The sequence below is a fragment of the Girardinichthys multiradiatus genome, chromosome 14, assembly GCF_021462225.1.
Source record: "Girardinichthys multiradiatus isolate DD_20200921_A chromosome 14, DD_fGirMul_XY1, whole genome shotgun sequence".
In the NCBI taxonomy this organism is placed as follows: Eukaryota; Metazoa; Chordata; class Actinopteri; order Cyprinodontiformes; family Goodeidae; genus Girardinichthys; species Girardinichthys multiradiatus.
The window spans coordinates 15,700,781-15,722,713 of NC_061807.1; the positions used below are offsets into that span (position 1 = coordinate 15,700,781).

Sequence of the window (21,933 nt, forward strand, 5' to 3'; positions counted from 1 at the left end):
GTCAGTTTCTACCGCTTATTCTATAGTGGGTCGCGGGGGAGCTGGTGCCTATCTCCAGCAGTCTATGGGCGAGAGGCAGGGTACACCCTGGACAGGTCGCCAGTCCATCGCAGGGCAACACGCAAACAACCACGCACACACTCATTCATACACCTAAGGGCAATTTAGAGAGACCAATTAACCTAACAGGCATGTCTTTGGACTGTGGGAGGAAGCCGGAGTACCCGGTGAGAACCCACGCATACACGGGGAGAACATGCAAACTCCATGCAGAAAGACCCCCAGCTGGGAATCGAACCCAGGACCTTCTTGCTGCAAGGCAATAGCGCTACCATGAAAAAATAATAAAAAAAATAATAACAAATAATAAAAACATTCTGAATATGTTTACTAACAGTCAAGTGATCATATAAAAATCCTAGACATTTAAAAATAGATACAAACTCAGTTTGTTGACCATTTCTTGTTAAAGGTCTTCTAGAAAGTGCTGATCTTGAAGAGGTGAAAAACATACATGTTGTTCCATCAGCATTTAGGACAAGCTTCAAAATACAAAGGAAGGCCTCAGCAGGAGGGGGGCTGTGCAGTTAATGAGGGAGTAATCTGCATAGAAATGAAAAACTAAATTAGGAATATCCATGAGAATTTTTAGGTAAATGGTAAATAATAACGGACCCAGTACAGAACCCTGAGGCACACCCTTTGTAACCTTTTATCGGGTCAGCTTGGATTCTGCTGGTAAGATAATATATATATATATATATATATATATATATATATATATATATATATATATATATATATATATATATATATATATATATATATAAAGAGACAGAGTGCCTGTGTGTGTATGAGAGAAATCCGTCAGTAAAGTTTCACTTTCGGTTTGATTTTTTTCGTTTGCAGACGCAGATTACTTTCTACCAACCTCCAGCTGAAGGTAATACAACCCGTTCGTTGGGAGCGAAACAACAGAAATCTTAATTATCAATCCAAACTGTTCCTCTTTATGATCTGTCTCCCGTAACGGTGCTCAGCAGCTCAGCTGCAGCTGGTTCAGGTAAACACGTTTATTTTCGCCATTTTGTTTGAATGTTCTGTGTCTCAGAGCTGCGTTTAGGTTAGTTAATGATAAATCACTGATTTGTTGTTATTACCGACGAATGGCGCACAATAGATGGCACATTAAGAGATAAAGGCGAGTTTTTTAAACTACCGGAAGTAACGACTATCAAAGCGGCCGCGTTTAATGTTCACACTGATGGCCTAACATTGGTGGTGACGACCCTGGACCCTTATTAAATGTTTGTTTTTTATGTTTTGTGACATATTAAAATAACCTAAATATTCCTTTATTGTTACTACTTTTAAACCGAGCTTTATGCGGCCTGTTAGGACACAAACAAGCAAACTGACTTTGGTTCCACGTTGCTCTCGATGAAGACATTTTATTCAATTTCAATTAAAAATACTTTATTAACCCCTAAGGGAAATTTAATGTTGTAGCTCATATTATGCAGGTTTCTAGCTAGAGTCGTTGTAGATGCTGATGTCTGGGCAGGAAGGATCTCCTGTAGAGGTCTGTCTTACAGCAGATCTGAAGAAGCCTCAGACTGAAGACACCCTCAGTCTCATGAAGAGGATGCTCAGGGTTCTCCATAATGTTCTTCATTTTATGAAGAATCCTTATTTGCACAATGATCTCCAGAGGAGGCCCCAGAACAGAACCAGCCTTCTTTATCAGCTTGTTGAGCGTTTTAAGTCCCTGGCTCTCACTAACATGCATATCAATTCATTCAGTCGAACTGCCAAACATTTGACATGTCATATTCTACAAAGTTCGCTTTGGGGCTGTGTGGAAAATGTCGACTGGAAAGTCCCGAGTGAACTCTTGAAATGTCTTACGACTGCATGTGAGAACTGCTAAAGTAAATGAATGTGCTGTGCCCTGCAGAAGTATTCATACCTTTTGAACATCTCAAATGTTGTCATGTGAAAACCACAAACTTCCACATATTTAATTTGGACTGTTTGTGGTAGATCAACAAAGTAGATTTGTGGAGTGCATGACTAATAGTAGTCATGTGAACAGATGAGCTGAGCTGTGGATCTTTGCAGCTCCTCCAGAGTTGTCATTGTTGGGCTATCGTCTGCTACTACATCTCTCAGCATGCATTGCAGTTGACAGGAAGTGGGCGTTGCTGCTCTAATATTACAGTGAGCTATATAAGAGCAAGTGAGACGGTCTACCATTGCTTTTTCTCCTGCGGGACTCGGTTACCACGCAACGTTGGAGAGCAGAAACTCACACGTGGGTTTCCGTTCATTCTCCTGGCCAAACTCATGAGAAGCTCAACGAGCTGAAAGCTTACTGGGATAAGAAGTGCTTTGAAGCTGTGTGTGTCTCACTGTGTTTGAACACCTGAGCACAGACTCAGGTCAACTTAAAAGTTGGACTGCTAGAGGTTCTCAGAACCCTGAAGCTGCAGCTAGAACCTCATAGTGGAATACACTGTTTCATTGTCGTCACTCTGCGTGTTGTTCCACTGGTTGTGTTTCACTGAGCTCCAACTTTGGGGATATTATGAGCGCATGCTGGTGGAGGCCGCAGCTAAAGGGCTGTCCATGTGAACATATTGCTGGTTACATGTCCCACATTCCAAGTAAACCCAAAGCTGTGTTCAATTACCATTTTTGCCCATAAACTGCTGGTTTGACTTTCATAGACACTCAATGTTGTTTTATCTTTTTTTGGTTAGCTATTTTACCCGTTTTTTGTAGAATTGTGCCTGCTTGATTAGGTGAAGATTATTGAATCAGAATAGCAAAGTGTATCAGGGCTGTTGATTTAATAAATGTCTGTGTAGATAAAGAGAAAGAGTTTGTGTTTATTTTGTGCAACAGTGATTTATCTGTCAAAATAAGGTTAGTGTCCGCCACCAATTGGTGGAACAGTTGATAAACAGTGACATTCAGGGTGATTATGTCTAATAATTAACTAATTGTAATTATAAGAGCTGTGAGCCCATCATCACAACACCAGAATGCATCTCTGATTTCTATTAGTAAGCAATGATTTTGGTTAAGACCAATAATTTTTCTGAATTATGATTTCTAATTATAATTTTTGATAAATATTCATTAACTAAGAATCATAATTCTTACACCATGAGCCCTCGTCCCTGCCTGGGCTGTCAGTTTAGGTGGGAGGTGGGTGGTCGTACTTTTTCCATTTTCTGATGTTGGATTGAACAGTGCTTCATGCCTTGTTCAAAGCTTAGGATATTGTTTTATTACCTCCCTCTGCTTCAGACTTCTCCACATCTTCATCCCTGACCTGTCAGCTGTGTTCCTTGGTCTTCATCATGATGTTTGTTCAATAATGTTCTCTAAAGAAAACCTGGGAGCCCTTTACTGAAGAGCTTGACATATACTGAGATTCAGTCCCACACAGGACATCTGAAGGCAGTTGGTTGCACTAATTTCATTCAGGTGTATCAAGGTAAAAGCAGCTTACTATATATGCAGGCCACCATTTTCAGACTTTTAATTGTGAATCATTTTGAAAGGTGTGTATCCTTTTCCTCCCTCTTCAGAATTGTGCACTGCTTTGTATCACTAGAAACCCAATCTATTCCTTTGTAAAGTGGAAGGGTTCAAGGGCTGTGAAAACTTCTATAGGGTGTTGTAGATCCTGCCTCCTCATGTGTGGTGGACCCTGGTTCTATGGCAGCCTTTTTGCCTAGCACTGATATAAAACTAGTGAGCAGAAGTGCAGCTGATCTTTTATTGCACTGATTTGAATCAAAATGCAGTTCACAGATCTGTGTTTTTCTGCAGGTCCAGGTAGCTTGTGCGCCTGAGCTGATGTGGATGTGAATTTGGTGTCATGGAGCCGTGTGAGGACAGAGACGGGGAGGTTCCTGGCTCTAAAACAACTCTATCCATGGAACATGAGGGCCAGAGGTGAGATGACCATCTCTTAATGTTTGTGGTTCTTCACCATGTCTGAGCTGAGCATTAACCCAGCTTTACTTACAGAAGTAACGCTGAAAGAGATTGTGACCCTAAAATGAAACCTGACCCATCTGTCCTGAGCCAGCTTTCAGCTAGAAAGAGGTAAGCTTTAGCTGAATCTCACATGTGTAAAACATAACTGAATCATATGTTTAAAGTGAACACACTTTGTTCATATGGGAAGTGGTCTGTAATGTTCACTATTATTCATACCCCTGGGAGATTTCCATTTAAAATTATTTTCATTCACCCAAGAACTTTGGAACTGAGACATGAGCGTCCCTCAAATGATGATAAAACAATAAAAAGCAGTTCCCATTTTGAGAGAAATAATGTTTCTTTTCTATTTAAATGTTCTTAAAGCATGGGATGTTGAAAACTATTTATACCCTTCACAATAATCAGTAGAAAAACATTTATTGGCATTACATCTGGGAAACCATTGTCATAATTTCTGACCAGCTTTTTACATTTTCCTCTGATATTTTGGTGATTTCTCTTTGGTGATGAGCTCCAAGTCTTTGAGTTTGAAAGGCCTCCTTACCATCACCCTAATCTTTAGCCTCTTTCATAAAACATTTCCGTCATAAACCCACACAAATGAACAGCTCCAAGCTCCTTCTGGCTATTTATAAATATTAAAACAAAGACATGAAAATAGGAGGTGTCCCTACACATCCTGCCTGAGCTGGTAGGCTCTCCCTTTTATTCCTACTTTTTAAAACAGTAAGGGTGGACAAACTTAGTGCAGCGATCCTTGTGTTGGCCAAGCAAATGCTTCAAATGTGAATTATAGATCTCACCTCCTTACTCTTCTGTTCAGAAATCATTTCTGAGTCTTGTTTACACATTTAAATCCTGCAGCTGGCTGGTTGCACAACCACATCATTACTATATCCTCGACTTATAAAGCCAGCTTGACCCTATACAAGTCAGCCTGTTTGGGCCTGTGACTACCTCCCCTGATAAGTTAGGGGCGTGATGGAGGCGAGCCGACTTCTACCCCTCCTCGCCGCTTCGGTCCTTTCTCCAAGCACATGGAGAAAAGGCTGAAAGCGGCCTTAATCCCACCATGATGTGTGTTGTAGAAGGGACTTTTATCTCCCCTCACAGATTTTCTATAAAATTGAAGTCATAATACTCCCAGTCAGAAGAAACATACTGGTTAAATTAAAACATAGTTTAAACATTAATCTGCCAGGGGTATAAATAATTTAGGGAAAGAGTACACTAGCTTGTCTAGCAGGCGGTAACCTATGCAGCCCAGGGTCTAATGTGAAAAACCATTAAGACATGCTGGATTATGATGACTGTTGATTTAATATCTTGCTGAGACATGTGTTTTTCTGAATTTAATATGTCCCTGGGGCTGCAGAAAATTCAATGCAGAAGTACTAAACTACATTCACCGGCCACTTTATTAGGTATACCTTGCTAGTACCGGGCTGGACCGCCTTTTGCCTTCATAACTGCCTTAATCCTTCGTCGCATAGATTCAACAAGGTACTGGAAACATTCCTCAGAGAATTTGGTCCATATTGACATGATAGCATCACACAGATGCTGCAGATTTGTTGGCTGCACATCATGATGCAAATCTCCCGTTCCACCACATCCCAAAGGTTCTCTATTGGATTGAGATCTGGTGACTGTGGAGGCCATTTGAGTCCAGTGAACTCATTGTCATGTTCAAGAAACCAGTCTGAGATGATTCGTGCTTCATGACATGGCGCGTTATCCTACTGGAAGTAACCATCAGAAGATGGGTACACTGTGGTCATAAAGGGATGGACATGGTCAGCAACAATACTCAAGTAGGCTGTGGCGTTGACACGATGCTCAATTGGTACTAAGTGGCCCAAAGTGGTTCAAGAAAATATCCCCCACACCATTACACCACCACCACCAGCCTGAACCGTTGATACAAGGCAGGATGGATCCATGCTTTCATGTTGTTGATGCCAAATTCTGACCCTACCATCCGAATGTCGCAGCAGAAATCAAGACTCATTAGACCAGGCAACGTTTTTCCAGTCTTCTATTGTCCAATTTTGGTGAGCCTGTGCGAACTGTAGCCTCAGTTTCTTGTTGTTAACTGACAGGAGTGGCACTCGGTGTGGTCTTCTGCTGCTGTAGCCCATTCGCCTCAAGGTTTGACGTGTTGTGCGTTCAGAGATGCTCTTCTACATGCCTTGGTTGTAACGAGTGGTTATTAGAGCTACTGTTTCCTTTCTATCAGCTCGAACCAGTCTGGCCATTCTCATCTAACCTTTGGCATCAACAAGGCATTTGTGCCCACAGAACTGCCGCTCACTGGATATTTTCTCTTTTTCTGACCATTTTCTGTAAACCCTAGAGATGGTAGTGTGTGAAAATCCCAGTAGATCAGCATTTTCTGAAATACTCAGACCAGCCCGTCTGGCACCAACAACCATGCCACATTCAAAGTCACTTAAATCACCTTTCTTCCCCATTCTGATGCTCGGTTTGAACTGCAGCAGATCGTCTTGACCATGTCCACATGCCTAAATGCATTGAGTTGCTGCCAAGTCATTGGCTGATTAGAAATTTATAACTAGCAGTTGGATAGGTGTACCTAATAAAGTGGCTGGTGAGTGTTTATTAAACATTCACATCGAAGTAAACCGTCGTTTGGTGCAAGCACAGGTGTGTTAGTCACTGCCAGGTGAGACACATCTTTCACATCGATGCTCGAAGACCATTATATGGGTCCATGATTGTTTTCCACACCAAGGTCCAGCATTCACATTCTCATCCACAGGAAAGAACAGGAACCAGAACCTGAACCTAGCTGTCTGTCTATGAAGAGCAACCAATCAAAACCAGATTATATAAATTTTAAACTTGGCCAACCTTCAGATGCAAAGAGGTGAGCTTTATGTAAATGTTTTAACTGTGTAACATGAAAAGGTGTTTCTTCCAAAATTACAGCTTTTATATGTTTATATATAATACAAATGGATTTCTTTACTAAACCAACTTCTTGCAAATCTATCACCAGTAAGAGGATTTATATTATGTACTGCTTTTGAAGCTAACTTTATCCATCCATTGTCTTCCGCCTATCCGGGGTCGTGTCGTGGTGGCAGCAGCCTAAGCAGAGAGACCCAGACTTCCCTCTCCCCAGCCACTTGGGACTGCTCGGGGAATCCCAAGGCTTTTCCAGGCCACCCGAGAAACATAGTCCCTCCAGTGTGTCCTGGATCTTCCTCTGGACCTCCTCCCGGTGGGACGTGCCCGGAACACCTCACCAGGGAGGGATCCAGGAGGCATCCTAACCAGATGCCCGAGCCAACTCAGCTGGCTCCTCTCAATGTGGAGAAGCAGCGGCTCTACTCTGAGTCCCTCCCGGATGTCCGAAATTCTCACCCTATCTATACCTATAAGGGAGGAAACCCATTTCGGCTGCTTGTATCCGTGATCTCTTTCTTTTGGTCACGACCCAAAGCTCATGACCATAGATTTGACTCAGCTCTGCCTCAGCAGTGGTGCTGCGTCAGCAGTGAGGCGGGCGCTGAATCTGTCTATTCTGCAGAGTCGCGTTAACCAACACAACCCGATAACATCCAGAGCCTTAAGGAACTTAAGCCGCCTTGGCAATTGAGGTGTTGAACATGGCCCACTTGGACTCAATGTCTCCCACCTCCCCCGGAACGTGTTTGAAGCTCTCCCGGGAGTTGAAGCTCTGCCTCATGGGAGATTCCACCAGGCGTTCCCAGCAGACCCTCAAGATTCGTTTGAGTCTGCCAGGTCTTACTGGCATCCTTTCCCACCATCGGAGCCAGCTCACCACCAGGTAGTGGTCAGTGGAAAGCTCCGGTCCCCTCTTCACCCGAGTGCCCAAGACATGCGGCCACAAATCAGATGACACAACAACAAAGTCGATCATCGAACCGCGACCTAGGGTGTCCTGGTGCCAAGAGCACATATGGACACCCTCATGCTTAAACATGGTGTTAGTTATGGATAATCCATGACGAGTACAGAAGTCCAATAACAAAACACCACTCGGGTTCAGAACGGGAGGGCCATTCCTCCCAACCACGCCCCTCCAGGTTTCACTGTCGTTGCCAAAGTGAGTGTTGAAATCCCCCAGCAGAACAAGGGAGTCCCCCAGAGGGGTGCTCTCCAACACCCCCTCCAAGGAATCCCGACTGTTAGGCAGTCTGAACTACTGTTTGGTGCATAAGCACTAACAACAGTCAGAACCCGTCCCTCCACCCGTAGGCGGAGGGAGGCTACCCTCTCGTTCACTGGGGTAAACTCCAACGTACAGTTTAACTCTATTTTAGGGTAAATATTTTCACCAGGACAGCAGTTGCAACATGCCTGTTTTCTTCCTTCCTCTCTTTCCTGTTTGTGCATCCATCAGTCTGTGACCTTCACCATTTAGGGTTGATGTTGTTCGTGTCCAGTGAGAGCATCTGCTACCCCGAAACTCTGTCCAACGGGCTAAATATTACATTAGCAATATATTAGCCAACTATTATTGCACTCCAAACCATTGTTTGCAATATGAATACTTCACACATTGATATTGTTATGACGATATATTCACAATATATTGTGAAGCCTTATTTTACATATAAATATGTGGAAATTTCTTCCAAAAGACCCTGTTTGGAGCACAGTTTTAAAAACTGAAAGGTGGTCATATAGAATTATAGAAACACCTTGGTCAAGGAGATGTCAAAACAGCAGTAGGCTCAGCTGCTGAGTATAGTTGGCTACACGATAGAAAGTCATCTTCCACATCTCACTTTACTTACTTCTGCTCTGAGTTTGCACCGACATAATGGAAGCTAATTCTTCATGATTTTTCCATAGATTCAAGCAGAGCTCAGAAGTTGGTCAATCTCCGCATGAGCATCCAATGGAGCTGGGCTTAATTTTTATGGTCTGTATATGTATAGGTACTACTTTTCTCCATGCATTCATCTCTATGAAGCACTTTGTAGATCATTTGATTGTCAGTCTGTTTAACATCAGTCTTAGGTTTAAGGATTTGGTTTTTGTCAGATGGGTCACTCATGTGGTATTCTGTTTCAGGAGCTGGAGAAAAATATTGGGATGTTTGTGAAGGATGAGCTGAAGAGCATCCAAAAGTTCTTATGTTCTGATTACCCTGACTGTTTAGAGGGTCAGGAACAGGACGAGGGGCTGTTGGGAAATGAAGACGAGAAGCAGAGGAGGTGCAGCAGCAGAGAGGCATTATTAAAGATCACTCTGGACTTCCTGAGACGGATGAAGCAAGATGAACTGGCTGACCTTCTGCAGAGCAGTAAGACAATTTGTCTATAGAGTTATTCTGCTACAGAAATTATAAATCTACCCATATTTGCCACAGACCAAAAAAAATAAGTTTTTGTTCAATTTTACGCCAACCCTAAAAAACAAAAATAGAAGATTTGGTTTTGTAAAAGAAATAATAAGTCAAAAATACTAGAATATAATCTGTGGATGGTTCTTCAACTGCCTAATAAGATAGGTATGATGAAAACCCTTGAGCAGGATCATAGGAGCTGTTTTGGACTGGCTTTAACCCCTGGTTGGGTCCCCCATGGCAAACTACCTAGTTTAGAGAAGGATGTAACAGGATTTGTATCATTGTCCAGGTTTTGAGAAGTATGGAAAAAAGGCAAGAAAAGCTTATTTGTATAACATATTTCAGTAACAAGACCAATTAAAGTGCTTAACATAAATAAAACATAAGAAAAGAAAACAGAAAAAAGAGAAGTACATGTCATCATCATAAATTGATGATGTTTCAGTTTATAGTTTGAATATAACAATCAAAAGCAACTCTAAACAAAAAGCAACCTTACCTTGATTTAAAAGAACTCCGGGTTTCAGCATTTTTGCCGCTTTCTGGTAGTTTGTTCCGAATTAATGGAGCTTAAAAACTGAATGATAATTCGTGGGATGCAGAGTGGACTTGAGCCAGAAGACCTGAGTGGTTTGGAAGGTCGATACAACGGCAATAGATCTTTACTGTATTTTGATGGTAAGCCATTCATTGATTTGTAAACTAACAAACGTATCTTAAAGTCTATTCTTTGAGATATGGGGAGTCAATGTAAAGACTTTAGAACTGGGGTGATGTGCTCTACTTTCTTAGTTTTAGTAAGGACGCGGGCAGTAGCGTTCTGGATCAACTGCAGCTGTCTGATTGTCTTTTTAGGCAGACCTGTGAAGACACCGTTGTAGTAATCAATTCTACTAAACATGAAGACATTAATTAGTTTTTCAAGGTCCCGCTGAGACATTAGTCCTTTAATCCTGGAAATGTTCTTTAGGTGATAGTCTAGGTGTTACTGTCTTTATGTACCTGAAGGTTTTGGTCTGAGTCCATCACTACACCCAGATTTCGGGCCTGATCTGTGGTTTCTAGCTGTAGTAACGGAAGCTTTGTGTCGTCTGCATAGTTATGACAACTTATGTTGTTGTTTATCATTATCTGAGATAGGGGCAGTATGTAGAATAGGAGGAGTCCTGGGATGGGACCTTGGGGAACCCCGCAAGTGATTTATGTGGTCTTTTATGAATGAAATTCTTAGTGTTTGCTGAAGCTTTCCCTAAAGCTTAGTGTCAACGACAAATGTTTTCTAAGTGTGATAAACTACAGCGAAGCAGTAAATTATTCTTAGAAATTACATTTTTTCTGTTTTGTTTTTAAGAATCACTCATCACATGCCAGAAAACACTGAAGTCGGACCTCAAGAAGAAGTACCAGAATGTGTTTGAAGGGATTTCTAAATCAGGAAATCCAACCTTTCTGAATCAGATCTACACGGAGCTCTTCATCACAGAGGGAGGAACTGGAGAGGTCAACAATGAACATGAGGTCAGACAGATCGAAGCAGTGTCTTGGACACCAGACAGACCAGAAACACCAATTACACATGGAGACATATTTAAACCCCTAACTGGAAGAAAGGAACCAATCAGAACAGTCATGACTAAGGGAGTGGCTGGCATTGGGAAAACAGTCTTGACACAGAAGTTCACTCTGGACTGGGCTGAAAACCAAGCCAACCAGGACATCCAGTTCATGTTTCCATTCACGTTCAGAGAACTGAATCTGTTAAAAGGAAAACAGCTCAGCTTGGCGGAGCTTGTTCATCACTTTTTTAGTGAAACCAAAGAAATCTACAGGTTTAAAGAGTTAAATGTTGTTTTCATCTTTGACGGATTGGATGAGTGTCGACTTCCTCTGGACTTCCACAACAATGAAATCCTGACGGATGTAACAAAGTCCGCCTCAGTGGATGTTCTTCTGACAAACCTCATCAGAGGGAAACTGCTTCCTTCAGCTCGCCTCTGGATAACCACACGACCTGCAGCAGCCAATCGGATCCCTCCTGAGTTTGTTGGCATGACGACGGAGATTAGGGGATTCTCTGACCTACAGAAAGATGAGTACTTCACAAAGAGATTTAGATATAAGAAGCAAGAAAAAATGGTAATTTCCCACATCAAGAAATCACGAAGCCTCCACATCATGTGCCACATCCCAATCTTCTGCTGGATCACTGCTACAGTTGTGGAAGACATGTTAAACAACAAAAACAGAGAAAAGCTGCCAAACACCCTGACTGAGATGTACATACATTTCCTGGTGGTGCAGGCCAAGGTGAAGAAGTTCAAGTATGATGGAGGAGTGGAGACAGATTCACACTGGAGTCCAAAGAGCCAGAAGACGATGGAGTCTCTGGGAAAACTGGCTTTTGAGCAGCTTCTAAAAAGAAACCTCCTCTTCTATGAATCAGACCTGACAGAGTGTGGCATCGATCTCAAAGAAGTTTCAGTGTGCTCAGGAGTGTTCACACAGATCTTCCAAGAGGAGAGAGGGCTGTATCAGAACACTTTGTTCTGCTTCGTCCACCTGAGTGTTCAGGAGTTTCTGGCTGCTCTTCATGTTCATCTGACCTTCATCAAATCTGGAGTCAATCCGCTGGTAGAAGACAAAATGAAATCCAAGGATTTAGAAGAAAGAAACCATGAATCTTCAGAGATTGATATCTACAAGAGTGCTGTGGACATGGCCCTAGAGAGTCCCGATGGACACCTGGACCTGTTCCTCCGCTTCCTTATGGGTCTTTCACTGGAGACCAATCAGACTCTCCTAAGGGGACTGATGTCACAGACAGTAACCAGATCACAGATCAACATAGAAATAGCCCAGTACATCAAGGAGAAGATAAATAAAAATCTTTCTGTGGAGAAAAGCATCAATCTGTTCCACTGTCTAAACGAACTAAAGGATCAGTCTCTGGTGGAGGAAATCCAACAATCTCTACGCACAGGAAGTCTTCTGGCAGATCAACTGTCTCCTGCTCAGTGGTCGGCTCTGAACTTCTTCCTGCTTTCATCAGATAAAAGTCTGGAGATCTTTGACCTGAAGAAATACTTTCCTTCAGATAATGCTCTTCTGAGGCTGCTGCCAGTAGTCAAAGCCTCCAGCAAAGTTATGTAAGTACAAAAAATTTTATTTTACCTGACAAAATAGCATACAGCAAAATCAGTAGCATTCCTGTGGGATCTATTTAAAAAAACACTGAACAGATTAAAGACATAATGAAGGTAAACTACAGGTCCTTCTCAAAATATTAGCATATTGTGATAAAGTTCATTATTTTCCATAATGTCATGATGAAAATTTAACATTCATATATTTTAGATTCATTGCACACTAACTGAAATATTTCAGGTCTTTTATTGTCTTAATACGGATGATTTTGGCATACAGCTCATGAAAACCCACAATTCCTATCTCACAAAATTAGCATATCATTAAAAGGGTCTCTAAACGAGCTATGAACCTAATCATCTGAATCAACGAGTTAACTCTAAACACCTGCAAAAGATTCCTGAGGCCTTTAAAACTCCCAGCCTGGTTCATCACTCAAAACCCTAATCATGGGTAAGACTGCCGACCTGACTGCTGTCCAGAAGGCCACTATTGACACCCTCAAGCAAGAGGGTAAGAGACAGAAAGAAATTTCTGAACAAATAGGCTGTTCCCAGAGTGCTGTATCAAGGCACCTCAGTGGGAAGTCTGTGGGAAGGAAAAAGTGTGGCAGAAAATGCTGCACAACGAGAAGAGGTGACCGGACCCTGAGGAAGATTGTGGAGAAGGGCCCATTCCAGACCTTGGGGGACCTGTGGAAGCAGTGGACTGAGTCTGGAGTAGAAACATCCAGAGCCACCGTGCACAGACGTGTGCAGGAAATGGGCTACAGGTGCTGCATTCCCCAGACCTGGGCTACAGAGAAGCAGCACTGGACTGTTGCTCAGTGGTCCAAAGTACTTTTTTCAGATGAAAGCAAATTCTGCATGTCATTCGGAAATCAAGGTGCCAGAGTCTGGAGGAAGACTGGGGACTGAAGGAAATGCCAAAATGCCTGAAGTCCAGTGTCATGTACCCACAGTCAGTGATGGTCTGGGGTGCCGTGTCAGCTGCTGGTGTTGGTCCACTGTGTTTTATCAAGGGCAGGGTCAATGCAGCTAGCTATCAGGAGATTTTGGAGCACTTCATGCTTCCATCTGCTGAAAAGCTTTATGGAGATGAAGATTTAATTTTTCACCACGACCTGGCACCTGCTCACAGTGCCAAAACCACTGGTAAATGGTTTACTGACCATGGTATCACTGTGCTCAATTGGCCTGCCAACTCTCCTGACCTGAACCCCATAGAGAATCTGTGGGATATTGTGAAGAGAACGTTGAGAGACTCAAGACCCAACACTCTGGATGAGCTAAAGGCCGCTATCGAAGCATCCTGGGCCTCCATAAGACCTCAGCAGTGCCACAGGTTGATTGCCTCCATGCCACGCCGCATTGAAGCAGTCATTTCTGCAAAAGGATTCCCGACCAAGTATTGAGTGCATAACTGTACATGATTATTTGAAGGTTGACGTTTTTTGTATTAAAAACACTTTTCTTTTATTGGTCAGATGAAATATGCTAATTTTGTGAGATAGAAATTTTGGGTTTTCATGAGCTGTATGCCACAATCATCTGTATTAAGACAATAAAAGACCTGAAATATTTCAGTTAGTGTGCAATGAATCTAAAATATATGAATGTTACATTTTCATCATGACATTCTGGAAAATAATTAACTTTATCACAATATGCTAATATTTTGAGAAGGACCTGTAAATGCAATAATACAAAGTCCACAATCTTAATAGCAGTGGTTCTGGTAACAAGTGGCCTAAAACTTCCTCAGCTTTATTTGTTCCTAAATGTGTTTCTGACACCAAAACGTAGAGGTGTGTCTCAGGTCTAGCTTCTTCTAACAGTATCTACATCTGAGACTCGTTACAGAAGGTAAAGAATATCAAGGGAGATAAATAATTAAATAATCTGTCTTGCATACAACAGGACAGTTTTTTTTTCATTCAATGTCCCTTTGGCTATGTTATAGCTTTCTGGTCTCTGTTTCCTGTTAATGTTCAGTGTTGTTTTAATATAAATAACAGAGCACAACATGTTTGCGTGCCAGTTACCACCTGTATGTGAAATGTGATAAATATAGACACCTAAATGTCATTGTTCAGAGGCAAAATAAAAAGCTCTGATTCTATGACAAAATTTAAAGCCAGATTTGATCAGTAAAATAAAGTGAATAAACAATAAAATCAACTTAGCAGTCTGTGTACAGCAAAATAGGCTTTGACATTTTAAAGTTGGCCAGACAAAACATGGCAGCATGTCTTGCTGGTGATGTGGCTGGCATGCAGCAAGAAGACCTACAGCAGGTATCAGAAGCTAGGTTTCATTAGAGACTCTTGATACCGATCATAAATCAATGCTGTTATCACCTGTTTTCACCTCATGAGAGTTGTTGTCAAAACATCTGAGTACTGTACCAGCATAACGTGTCGATGTCACATCACATTATTTTTAGCATACTCTGCTCTGATGTCATTTAGGAACTTCCTGCTGTGAATTATTCATAACTGATTATTAGCTTGACCCAGAAAACTCAAAATCAGAAACTGTTACCGATGCTTGAAGGGGCTACTTCACCCTTAGGTTTTACATTGTAACAGAATTTTTAAAAGAATCCAGCAAGTTTTTTTACAAAAAAAAAATAACAAAATCAAACTTTGTAATTTGTTTCTTTAGACTGAGTGGCTGTAACCTGACAGAGAGAAGCTGTGAAGCTCTATCCTCAGTTCTCAGCTCACAGTCTTCCTGTGTGAAAGAGTTGGACCTGAGTAACAACAACCTGAAGGATTCAGGAGTGAAGCTGCTCTGTGCTGAACTGAAGAGTCCACACTGTGAACTTGAGGTTTTAAGGTTAGTTCAAAAATGTCAGATTCTGAGGAAGTGGAGGTAAAACATTTTTATAAAATGTCTTTTTAAAACTCCCGGTTATTTTTAAATCCAATAAAATACAGGATTTGTAACTCAGTCAGTGTTTTCATTGGCAATCTCCACTGTGTCATAAAAATATGCACAGGTCTAGAACATTCTTTTTGTGGAGATTAAGTTTTCTTGCACAGAAGCATATTGAATAAGTGATGGTTGCTTTCCACAAAACCAACATTCACCCACATGTGGATTTTTTTTGGTGGTATTTTACATAATTTTAGATTGTTTATTTTTGCCCTTCTTTGCTGGTGTATTTGTAATGGGCATTTGGTGTCTTGCACTGGATCATAGCAGCATTGATACAAAATTAACATTTTAAAATCTTTAATTGTAATAAAATAATATATTTTGTTATTATATATTATTAATTATATATTATTTAGACACAAAAGATCTGTTTTTGTGTCTGCAGGCTTTCTGGCTGTCTGATCACAGATGAAGGCTTTGCTGCTCTGGCCTCAGCTCTGACCTTGAATCCTGGTCACCTGAGAGAGCTGGACCTGAGTTACAATCATCCAGGAGAGGCAGGAGTTCAGCTTCTGGCAGCTGGAGTAGATGATGCAGACTGGAAGCTGGAGACTCTCAAGTAGGGAAACCTCTGCTGCAGCTACACAGTGGCTTATTGTTAGATACTGGGTACAACAGTAATCACCATTACTGATTACTGGTGTCATTAATTACACAGATTGTCTTTGACTTAATAAAGCATGCAGTTCACTCCAAAAAGAACCAGTCTCTTTCACACTGAATCCATTTAAAGCAGCTTGTAAAAGTATTAATTTTCCTTGAATCTTTTCACATTTTGTCAGGTTATAACTAAATTTTAATGGATGTTTTGTGAGACACCAGCACCATTTAATCAACAACTAGACATCTAATTGTAAACTGCAAGGACAATTATAAGTTTTTATTATACAAATCTTGGCCATAATGTTTTGGTCTCATCTCTTACATGTTTGATGTGTCCTGTAGATGGATTATAACACATTTTAAAATGCACTTTTTATTAACAATGGCTTTCTTTTTGTTTATTTTCCAAAAAAGCTTCATACTATACATTAAAGCACAGCTAACAGTTGTCCTGTCAATAGATTGTCCCACCTGAGAAGTGGACCTCAGGAGCTCTTCTGGAGTTACCATGAGCATCTTGGCTGGTTCTCTGATAAATGGTCTCGTTCCCTGGAAGGATTGAACAGAGCTCTGTGAGATGTTTGAAGCTTGGGATGTTGTTTTATAATCTAACCCTGCTTTGAACTTCTCCAACTTTATCACTGACCTGTCTCCTCTGTTCCTTGGTCTTCATCATGCAGTTTGTTAATCAATGTTCTCCAACAAACCTAAATTAACATCTTTCCCAGAAGTCTTTTGTTCTTCATGGGTGTCCATATAAGTTTAATGTAAATGGTAATTAAGACTCAACGAGTTGTTCTACTTTCAATTGTGGATGTACTTAAAAATGTTGTTCTTCCAGGGTGGATCCTGCTGGAGTCCAGTGGTTAACAGCAGGTCTGAGGAAGTGTAAGTGTGTTTTTCATTTGATATATGATAAAGTGGCACATTAAATCACCTCCCAGTGTTCACTTCACTCTTTTCTTAGTCATGATCAAGGTGTTTAGAAAATGACTTGTTTATAGATCAGTTTTTCAAGCTGAATTGTGTTTATGTTGTTTAGATTCCTGTTCACTCTCAGTCGACATGAACTCTGTAAACAAACACCTCAAGTTATCTGACGACCACAGGAAGGTGACGCGTGTAGGAGAGGAGCAGCTCTATCCTGATCATCCAGACAGATTTGACCTCTTTGAGCTGCTGTGCACCAATGGACTGAGTGGTCGCTGTTACTGGGAGGTGGAGTGGAGTGGGAAGGTTTACATTTCTGTGAGTTACAGAGGAATCAAAAGAAAGGGACACAGTGACGACTCCTGGTTTGGATTTAATGATCGCTCCTGGTGTGTAATCTGCTCAGATGATGGTTACGCTGTTTGGAATAACTGTACAAAAGTTTTTATCCCTTCCTCCTCCTCCTCCTCCTCCTCCTCCAGAAGAGTAACAGTCTATGTGGACTATCCTGCTGGGACCCTGTCCTTCTACAGAGTCTCCTCAGACACACTGGTCCACCTCTACTCCTTCAGCACCACCTTCACTGAACCTCTTTATCCTGGATTTGGATTTGAATTCAGGGATCCTTCTAAGGGGTCTTGGTGCTCATTTTAGTGTAGGTTCCACAATTTAAGCTTAATTTCTGTAAACACACACTGTCTCAGGATGAGGCCAGCTTCAGAGGTCACATATGAAAAGATGAAACTGTTTAAAGAGAGACTGGATTGCAGAAAAATAAACTGATTCATGTAAAAGCCTATCAACTACTCATAACCTCTGTTGAACTCACTTAAAAACGTTCTAAACTGCACTTTTCAATAATTGTAATCATTACTACTTTTAAAAACACAACTTCAGTTAATGTTAAACATTGCTCAATATAAGTGGCTTCCACCCTTTTAACTGTTTTTTGTTTCTATATGTATTATTATTATTATGAGCTAATCAAAATAAGGAATAACTAAATGCCTCCTGGCCGCCTCCATTTGGAGGTTTTCTGGAGACATCCAACTAAGAGGAGACCCTGGGGGGAGACAGTATAGAGGAATCATGAGTTGAAGAGGCCATCGTGCCACTAAATTTGTGCATCACAAATAGGTTGCACTATTGAATTACATTTCTGTTCATTAAAGCATTTTCACTTAGAGCTGGTGCCCTTATAGCAGTTGAGTCCAGTGCATCACTCTGATTACATTCAGAAATCGGCTCCATGCTGCAAATGAGAGCCACAGTTTAGGAGAACTTTTTATTAAGGGCAACATATGGACCCATATGGCTGACATGGCCCGGCTCAGGGATGACTGTTAAAAACCCGACCTGTCAGTCTGCTCCCTTCAAAAAGCTCCGGTTGAAAGGACCGCAGCGTAGTCAGAGCGGGAACTGGTACCGGAGATGCACGGTTCCTCCTGGTTTCCCTTTATAACAATTCAATTTAAAAATACTTTATTAATCCCAAAGGGAAATTAAATGTTGTTATAGCTCATATTATGAAGGTTTCTTCAAAGAGCCGTTGTAGATGCTGATGGCTGTGGGCAGGAAGGATCTCCTGTAGCGCTCCGTCTTACAGCAGATCTGAAGAAACCTCTGACTGAAGACACTCTGTTGCTGTAGGACAGTCTCATGAAGAGGATGCTCAGAGTTCTCCATAATGTTCTTCATTTTATGAAGAATCCGTCTTTGCACAATGATCTCCAGAGGTTCTAGAGGAGTCCCTGGAACAGAACCAGCCTTCTTAATTAGCTTGTTGAGCTTTTTAAGTCCCTGGCTCTGATGCTGCTTCCCCAGCAGATGATGCAGAGATCATACTCTCCATAACTCTCCACCACAGACTTATAGAAGATATGCAGCATCTTGCTGCAAACACCGAAGGACCTAAGCTTCCTCAACAAGTACAGTCTGCTCTGTCGCTTCTTGTAGATGGCTTCACAGTTGCATCTCCACTCCAGTCTGTTGTCCAGGTGAACACCGAGGTATTTATACTCCTCCACCACCTCCACTTCTTCTCCCATGATGGATATAGTGTTTGACCTATTCAAATTCAATTCAATTCAAAGATACTTTATTGATCCCCGAGGGGAAATTAGAATTCCAGTACAACCCATCCAAACATACATCATGACACAAGACAATGGGGGGACGGGTCACCGAGGCTTTGCTGCCCACTCACAGGCGCTGCCCTTGCTAGATGAGAAAAGAGGCCACATTAGGTAAGTAGAGGAAAAAAAACATATTTCACACTTTATCCTTAGCAGGATACAGTTTGAGATTGCAAAAAACCTCAGCACAAAGAAGCAACAAATTTACAAAACAACATCATGCCGGGAACGGTGAAGGTGGTGTGAGGGGGTGCATATGTTTATCTTGAGCAAGTGAGTGTGTGCAAGTAAGTCCATGAAGCACTGTCACAGAGGCCATTGTCCTTGATGGTTCGTTGGAAGGTTCATCAACCGGCCACAAAGTTCTGAGCAGGTCCACAGATGTCCTCAGGGAAGGGAGGGGGCAGAGGGAGCAGAGCGTCATGTTGACATAACTTCCAGGAGAAGTTGAAGATAGCCAGCCATCAAGGGGAGCCAGATTCAGAAAAACACTAATTATTTGGGTTAGGCTGACTCTTAATTTTCCGTCAGCCTTGAGAGTCTCACTGGTGCTTCTCAAAGGCGAATCCAAATAGACAAATTCCTGGTCTTTCTGTCAGATCCAAGCGAACAACTTTCTCCAAGATTTATCCCATTTCACCCCTGAGTCCAGGAACCGCAACCTGCCTGCGATCCTGTGTAAGGATCACATCCAGTCTGCGATTCAGCTCACGTAACATCTCAGTCTCAGTGTTGATCGCTCTGAAGATCCCATCACACATGCCAGGCAGCGTCACAATGGCCAGAACAGCTGCTGACATTCTCTGAATTTCTCGATATGCCAGGTAACCACTGACTCCAAAAAGCAGAAATCCTGATATCAAACATCCAATTATATACACATCTTCCACATCCTCGACTGACATTATCGACAGACACACAATCCTCCACTTCTGCCAGGAGTCCATCGTGTATCCGGAGAAAAATGTCCCGTCTGGGCAAGTGGACTCTCCCGACCCCTGTCTTCTCGTCGAGAAAATTTGATCAATTGCATTGAGAGACCAGCTGACCAAATACATAATTTGGAAGAATTTGGAAGATGTGCAAAAAGAGGCTCCAAAAAAAAGACAAGACACAGAGCTGAAGCAGGGCAGATATGAGAGGGATGCGGAGACAGAGAAAAAGCGTCCACCTCCACCGAGAGCAGGAAATAAATAGAAAATTTCCCCAGTGCATTTAACACAATTCAACCTGATTTGATTTGTCAGAAACTCTAGAAGACTGAAGGGTTATGAGTCTAACAAGGTATTCTTGTTTCTCTTAAAATCTAAAATCATCTTCTTTGTTTTAGTCACGTTCAAAATGAGATGATTGTTTCCACACCATGCCACAAAGCGGTCCACCACCTTCCTGTACTCAGCTTCTTGTCCATCTCTGATCCACCCCACGACTGCAGAATCATCCGAGTATTTCTGCAGATGACAGGAGTTTGTCTTGTACTGGAAGTCTGAGGTGTACAGAGTGAAAAGGAATGGTGAGAGTACAGTCCCCTGTGGTGCTCCTGTGCTGCTGACTACCTGGTTAGACTCATAACCCTTCAGTCTTCTAGAGTTTCTGACAAATCAAATCAGGTTGAATTGTGTTAAATGCACTGGAGAAATCAAAGAACATGATCCTCACAGTGCTACTGGGTTAAGCTCTCTGACTAGTTGTTTATTTATTGAATCATTTACTTTTGTAAAAGGAGTCAGGCTAATTTTGCGTTCCTGTTTTAGAAATTCATTCTAATAATTTTACTGTGATTTACTCAACTTTCCTGTTTTCTTTGTATTTACTCTGCAGATTTTCTGTTCCACATCAGTTCAGCAATTAATAAAAAGCTTACTTTTACTTAATCTTTTTTCTAACACAGAACCAAATATGTAACATTTTCAGAGCACCTTCATATTCATGAATGCTCCATTGTGGTGTTTCAAAAGCTTCAAAGTAATTTGTCTTAGTTTTAATTTTTTGTTAGTATTTTAAGTGAAGGATGAAGATTAACAGTTTATAACTGATGAAAAAACATTTGGCTTTAGCAGATAATGACACATTGTGTGATATTTTGAAAAAACTTTCTGCTCAGTCCATCCGACTAAAGTTATTAAATTCAAAGAAACTATGGTTACTGTGGCTCAAATAAATGTGCTTCTTTTCTCATCTATGTAAATGACTTTTTAAAATGTTACTCTCTCACTCTCTCCCACATCTGAGACTCCATTGTCATAATTTCTTACATTTCTAAAATAAAAACAGGTATAAAATTGATTTTCTTAGATTTTAATGGAATGGTAACTATGGAGAGCTGTTTCATTCAAAATTAAATAAATGCTATCGATAAATTATTAAATATTCCATGAAATAAAACAAAATATTTATGTTAAAAGAAATGTTCATCTTATTTTATTTAATTCATTTCAAGATTTATTTAATTTACTTAAACATTGATTGATTGATTGACTTATTATTATTATCACTGAAATACGTAAAGTTGATTTACAAAATAAAAGTGTAACAAAATAAAACTGCATTATGAAATAAATAAATAAATCTTTAAGGAAATTAAAAAATCTTTAGGAAAATTAAATAAATCTTGAAATGAATTCAATAAAATAAGATGATTTTAACATAATTATTTTGTTTTATTTCATGGAATATTTATTAATAATTTATCAATAGCAGTATTTATGTATTTATTTAATTTTGAATGAAATGGCTCTCCATAGTAACCTCCTAAAACACATTAATTTATTTTAATTATGCTGTGAGCTATCCCAACATTTGACTAAAGATC

The 21,933-nt window shown here is 40.9% G+C and overlaps 1 protein-coding gene across 3 annotated transcripts; it reads left to right on the forward strand.

Moving 5' to 3' along the window:
* Positions 1 to 831: 831 nt before the first annotated feature.
* Positions 832 to 18,170, forward strand: LOC124881370 (NACHT, LRR and PYD domains-containing protein 4E-like). 3 transcript variants are annotated; one of them, XM_047386949.1, is made up of 12 exons: positions 832 to 943; positions 3,844 to 3,969; positions 4,045 to 4,122; positions 6,803 to 6,910; positions 8,869 to 8,938; positions 9,091 to 9,322; positions 10,719 to 12,513; positions 15,178 to 15,351; positions 15,839 to 16,012; positions 16,518 to 16,628; positions 16,898 to 16,944; positions 17,099 to 18,170. In XM_047386949.1, exons 2-12 carry the CDS (start codon positions 3,893 to 3,895, stop codon positions 17,638 to 17,640), a joined length of 3,408 nt encoding a protein of 1,135 aa, XP_047242905.1. In that variant the 5' UTR covers positions 832 to 943; positions 3,844 to 3,892; the 3' UTR covers positions 17,641 to 18,170. The 3 variants fall into 3 exon arrangements, with proteins under 3 accessions (XP_047242905.1, XP_047242904.1, XP_047242906.1); XM_047386948.1 differs by having other exon boundaries at positions 927 to 1,063; XM_047386950.1 differs by lacking the exon at positions 16,518 to 16,628 and having other exon boundaries at positions 927 to 1,063.
* Positions 18,171 to 21,933: the final 3,763 nt, after the last annotated feature.